This window comes from Fundulus heteroclitus, chromosome 3 (genome assembly GCF_011125445.2).
Source record: "Fundulus heteroclitus isolate FHET01 chromosome 3, MU-UCD_Fhet_4.1, whole genome shotgun sequence".
NCBI classification, from domain to species: domain Eukaryota; kingdom Metazoa; phylum Chordata; class Actinopteri; order Cyprinodontiformes; family Fundulidae; genus Fundulus; species Fundulus heteroclitus.
Genome location: NC_046363.1, coordinates 22,959,952 through 22,966,139, shown reverse-complemented (window position 1 = coordinate 22,966,139; position 6,188 = coordinate 22,959,952). Strand labels below are relative to the sequence as shown.

Below are 6,188 nucleotides of genomic sequence, written 5' to 3'. Positions count from 1 at the left end.
GAGGGCAAATCCAAGATCAAATGGACTAATACAGGGTTCAGATATCTGAGTATCATTATTATGTATGCCTGCCTTTAAAGTTCCAATAAACCCCCATACTACTGCAATACATATGAAAAGACCTGTGTTAATTTCGCTTACTATTTTACCAAAAGATTTTCACTTTTTTGTTTGTTTTTTCTTTCAACCGTGAATAAATGTTTCATGTTTCTTTTATCATGAAAACTTGCAGCTATGATGGGAATAAAGACTTTTTCATTATCAGGTTCATGATTCACTGTGCGCACACCCAACAAAAAAGGAGAAGTGGATAAAAATACTCTGAAATACATAATGACATGATTGAGTATAAAAGCATGAACCTCTCTTAGCTCCACCAAAATCCTTCCACTAATTTTAAGGTGAGACCATTATTTTTACCTTTTGGAAGAATAAAAGATTAAACATTTAACAAAAGCCTGTTTTTTATAGTTTGTCTCCATTTTCCATTGGAGTTGTTTATTGTAGGAATTACACCTAAATTGTAAGTATTTATTTTTGAGACCAACTCTACTTTATTTTAGATATGGTGGTTTTAAAGAACAATTATATCTTAATGTTTTCCACGTATTTGTTTTCTTTATATTAGATGAGGCTGCTGGTATTATTGGGAATGCTGACAGCATGTGCTGCAATAACCCAAGGTAAACTTGCTTTTATGATCAATAAAAAGCATGTACTGTATCTGTAAGAATTACAGGTGAACCAGTTTTGCTTAAAAAACTTTGCCATAAATTTTGTGCTTGTATGAAGTCCTTTTTGTTCCTAATGTCTTTAAGATTATGTACAAATTTCCCCCGTTCCAAAAAAAGCACAACAACATATCCGTTAAATAGAGGCAAATCCTTTTACTCTTTTTGTCCCTTTTACCAGATCTGTCTGGGAAGATGCTCATCTTCCCTCTTGAAACCAACACAACTCATGTGAAACTAAAAACAACAAAAAAGGATTTCAACGGAGTAACTGTCTGTCAAAGGTATTGAAGTTACTGATATGGAAACTATTGTACTGTGCAAAAAGTTTTTAACCCACCCTTAATTCTTTCTAGTTTGCTTCCAAGAAAACTTTCCTTCATTTTCTTTCAAGGTAGTTTCATTTAGTGGTTTTATGGTTGTTCTAAAGATCCTTCAAATTTATGTTGGCCTGGTCCTTGTATGTAATCATAACAATATACAGTGCAGTGAATACTTAAGAAAAGTGAAAGATGGAGGAAAAAAAGAAAAACAGCTAAAAACAATCTATTGCAGATGGACCAGTGTCGAGGGAAAGTTAAAAAAAAAACATTTAAAACATCCAGCAAAGACATATAAAACTCTGAGATATGAATCACCCTTCAGGCGATATTTTTGGTATTTTTCCTGTCAAATAAATATGTATAAATTATGTCATTGTATAGCCTGCTACTAGATCTAGGACAAAAAAAATAACCAATTGTTTAAAAGAAGGAAAGCATAAAAACACATTTGTTTAGCATTGCCTTTGACTGTTCTAGTTAAACTGTTTTGATGAAACATCATTAGTTCAAGTTTGTCATCAAACTGTTTTTAATATTTGCTTTTAGCTTCTATTTTCCCATGTTCTATTTTGTCAAATTTTTTCTACATTTAATCCCAACTGCTTTTATTTTGTTTGTATTTTACTATATTTTATTCATGTAAAGCACTTTGCATTGTCTTTGTACTGAAATGTGCTATAGAAATATATTTGCCTTCCATTGCCTTTAAAGATTCCAAAAGTCTGGAATCTTGGAAGCAAAATTCAAAGCAAGGAACTGAGGAGATCTTGGTTATTTTATACAATACTGCATAGCAACCTTCTGCATGTCTGTGAAGTATAAAGAGTAATGCATGTCACACTTGTAATTCCCCCAGATCCTTTACAGACCTTGAAAGAACCCACCTCCTGTTCTCTTTATCAACACCCACTTATACAAATGGCTTTCTGGTTCTCTGGCATGGCTCTGACAAGGCACTGGGGATTTATACCAGGAATGCATATGCAGTTTTTGGAAAACTTGACTACAAGCTAAACGCATGGCACTCTGTCTGCACCACATGGGATTCTGCGTCCGGATTGGTGCAGGTGTGGTTGGATGGACGACCTTCCACTAAGAAATTCACCAGCTCTGGATCAACTATAAACGGAAATCCTATAATTATTTTAGGACAGGTAAAGTTTCAGTGTTCCTCCTTATTCCATAAATTCTGATTAATATTAAGCTTGACAAATATATTTCAGTATAGTTGTTTCCATTACTTTTCCATTTACTTTCCATAAAAACTCTGCCTTCCCAACAGGAGCAGGACACTCACGGTGGCGGGTTTGACATCAAGCAGTCTTTTGTTGGCATGATGTCTGATGTCCACATGTGGGACTACATCCTCTCTCCCTGTGAGATCCAGAAATACGTGGATGAACGAAATTTCACTCCAGGGAATGTGCTGAACTGGAGGGCCATGGATTTTCAGATAATAGACAAAGTGCTGCTAGAGAATAAAGAAATGGTTTGTTCTTAAACTCTAAAATCAATATAAAAAGTAAGAAAAGGCAACGATCATAAAAAAATGACCAACGCTAAATCAATGCTTTAGTAATTGATTACTTTTTGTATAATTGGAATATTATGTTTTATTTCCATTTTGTTGCTTGTTGTTAGACATGCTTGTCATGGAAAAGGATGCTGTTCCTGTTACAGAATGACTTAGACCTCACATTGTCCTATGACCCCAAGCAATGGTATCACAATGAGTATAATGTCTTTCTGCCACTAAACCAATTTTACAGGCTGCCTCTAAGTGAGCGAGGAATATGGTGTATCAATATGTCCTTCTATAAGCCTCGTTATTTCTTTTAATAAATAGGAAAATTCTCTTCATTACATAGACTGGTGTATGGTGCATTTCTGTTGTAGAAAACCCTCCAAATACATTCTAGGACTGTAATGATTAACTCAGATAATCTGGTCTAGAACCAACAATTAAATAATCTATGGACCTGCTGAGGATTGTTTTTACAATTGCAGTTTTGTTGTCCTATATATACCCAAATAATCAAGACACACATTACCATTGTAAGGAGTCAATTTAACTTAGTTTATTAAAGAAGTGATACTCTTAATTTTTAAATTAAGACTATCAAATATCTTTATTTCTAAATAGTAGAAAAGCAAAGTTTTTAAAAACAAATCTACTCTCTATATGCTTTGTGGGGGATTATTGGTTTTGATATAGAATCACTTAAGAACATGCTAAACTTCTCAAGTTTGTTGATTATGACTAAGATTACAAGAGACAAGTACAGGCCCCAAGGCACAGTTAAGAATAATATTTAAGAATCAATTTAGGGCAGTACTGCTACATCTTTAAATGTCTCTAGCATCTAAACAGGCAAATGAAATCTTACCAAAAAGGGCAGTCATTCTGTCCACTTGTGGTTGTTATTTGGCCAGCTATGTCTTTAGTGGTATATGATTCGACCAAATCAAGCATCTAAAATGTAAACTTTTTATCAATTAGCGGAAAGGATTAGCGGAAAGGACGAGTATGAGTAGGAAAGAATTTCATCGAATACAAAACACTCAATCTGTGGTATAGCAACTGAAGCCTGTTTTTGGATAAGCTCAATATGTTGCCCTCTGTGCTAATTTTATCTCTGTAAATTTTTTCTTGATAGCAAGTTCAATAGAGACGCCACTCTTGCTGGGAAAGACTTAACCATCCTCTCAGAAGTGAGGGGGGCATATTTCTTCAGCAGCCTATTGAGTCTCGCACCTCTCCAATGGCTAAGGAACCACATAATTACCAAAAGCAACAGAGCAGCACTGGGCAAAACACTTTAGTTCTTTAAATTAACAAAATCTAGCCGACCAGCACAAATATATCTTTGCTCGACCCTTTAAAGGAAGCCGAGCCCCCAGAAATGCGGAGACAAGAAACATAGAGAATTAAGTTCATAAAACCGGGTCTCCAAAAAAAATTAAAAAATAAAAATAAAATGATGGAATAAATTCTAAAAAAAAAAAAACAGCAAATCACAAACAATTAGGTTCAACGTTAACATGCACATTGTTAAATACTAGCTTTTTCGATCAAGCACTTTTTTAAAGTTAATGTTTTGAAACACGTTTTTTTTTATTCCATTATTGAAACACGTTTGTGTGCATTATCAAATAAACTAATGTTTCTTGATAGGTAACCATATATGACTTAATGCAGCATTGAGTAAAACAGTTATATAAGTCAAGAGATAAGAAACTCACAAATAAGTATGAATACAGAGATATTGGAAATAACTAGTTTTAGTGTCAGGCGGATACATTTGACCCATTTTGACCCATTTTGACCCATTTGACCATTCCATTCTAGACTTGACTAGAACAAAAAGTGCAATAAGGGCTGTTTAGTGCATTTATGTAGACCAAGCATATTCCACTGAATAGGCAGTTACAACCATGCAAGTTTGACTAAAAAATTGATGACTGGTGTTTGTTCAAAGAGAATTTGTGGTTTCTTCTTCTGTATTTTTACTTAACCATTGGGACAGTATGTGAAACTCACTGTCTACACTGGTGATAACTTAGAATATCATCATTGTTATTATTTTTTGAGTAATTCAATTAAAAAGGGAAATTGCTAAATACGCTGTCTGCCCAGAGAGTGGTGTATGTTAGCATACAGTGGCTTGCAAAAGTACTCATACCCTTGAACATTTTCACATTTTGTTACATTATAACCACAAACATAAATCTTATTTGAAAGACCAACACAAAGTAGTGTGAAGTAAGTGATCGATTAAGAAGTCTATCTTTGGTTAAAAATCCTGTATTAAACAGGTTTCCTGGATGACCCCGGCATGGCAGGATGTCCGGCGGCCGGTGACGGAGCAGGACCCTAGGCGGCTGGCGTTGGTGCAAGGTCACTGACAGGCATAGTCAACATTGCACGGCCCCTGAAGGGCGGAGTCGACTGTGCAGGGCACCTAACGGTGCCCTGCACAGCGACGATGCAGTCTTTGGTTGATGTTGTCAACAGAGCTGGCCTAGAGACCAGGGACCTCAGCAGAGTCCCTCCAGCACCTCAGACAAAGACAGCCTGTTGGTGTCTGGACAAGACCCCGAGTTGCAGGCCGGAGGATACAACAGGATGCCCTTCTTATAGACTAGAGGCGGGCTCGTCTGAACCCCCTCCTCACAGGCTGGTGGAGTGTACGTGGGAGGCGGATCCACCTGGATCCACTCTTCGTGGAACGGAGGTGGCCCCAACTGGACCCCCTCCTCACAGAACTCCGGAGCAGAGACCAGAGCAGAACCGTCTGGACCCCCTCCTGCTTTGAGAAGTCCTTGCCAATTAGACCTTTTCGAATGCAACCATTGTCCCTGTGAGTTTGCTATGGGTAAACTTAAATAAAACTGCTAATCCTGACAGTCCCACCAAGGAAAAACAGAAGTGAGAAAAATATTCCTGACCGGAGATTTACTCTAAACTTCTGTTTATAGCAGTTCTGAACTTGTGTTGCATTAGAAAGGGTGTCAATCCTGTCAGATGAAAAGGAAGTAAAGGAAATACAAGTATAAAGAAATATCTGGAAATAAATTATAATGGTGAGGTATCATCAGCGACTCTTTGGTATAGGGAGAAAGCAGTGATACGGGGAAACATCATGGAGTTAACCTCTAAACTAAGAAAGCATTCCAACATCGAAAGGTTCAAACAAATAGGATCATCTCAAGAGTAAAACATCCCATTTCCAAACAACTTGTATCAGATCAATAGAGATAGGAGAAGATTTTGCAGAATATTATAAAAACTTATTTAATGACTCCATGGAAGATAAGACTCAAGCTTATCACTTTCGGAAGAAGAAACATCTGAAATGATACAGCCAGTTACAGTACAGGAAATATCAGACATTATAAAAATAATTAAAATAATAAATCCCATGGTACAAATGGGTTTCTGGGGAAATTTCATAAAGTTTTTACGGGGGTCGATCACACCAGGACTATATAGTCTTCAATTATGCTCTGGAATCAGGAGACTCACCAAAGACTTCAGGTCAAAAGCAATGATTTCAGTTGTACATAAGGAGGAGAAAGACCGAACTTCATGCAAGTGATATAGACCTGTCAGCTTGCTCTGCAATGACTTGGA

At 36.6% G+C, this 6,188-nt stretch overlaps 1 protein-coding gene across 1 annotated transcript; it reads left to right on the top strand.

Annotated features, from left to right (window-relative positions):
* Nucleotides 1-390: 390 nt before the first annotated feature.
* On the top strand, nt 391-2,919 carry LOC105929710 (female protein). The gene is made up of 6 exons (XM_012867600.3): nt 391-401; nt 458-523; nt 629-683; nt 913-1,015; nt 1,911-2,208; nt 2,337-2,919. The coding sequence occupies exons 3-6, from the start codon at nt 629-631 to the stop codon at nt 2,553-2,555; spliced, it is 675 nt and encodes a 224-aa protein (XP_012723054.2). The 5' UTR covers nt 391-401; nt 458-523; the 3' UTR covers nt 2,556-2,919.
* Nucleotides 2,920-6,188: the final 3,269 nt, after the last annotated feature.

Coding starts and splice junctions, on each gene's coding strand:
- LOC105929710 (XM_012867600.3), top strand. CDS start 629: ATGAGGCTGCTGGTATTATTGGGAATGCTGACAGCATGTGCTGCAATA. Junction 684..912: donor ATGTGCTGCAATAACCCAAG/GTAAACTTGCTT, acceptor CCCTTTTACCAG/ATCTGTCTGGGAAGATGCTC. Junction 1,016..1,910: donor GGAGTAACTGTCTGTCAAAG/GTATTGAAGTTA, acceptor TAATTCCCCCAG/ATCCTTTACAGACCTTGAAA.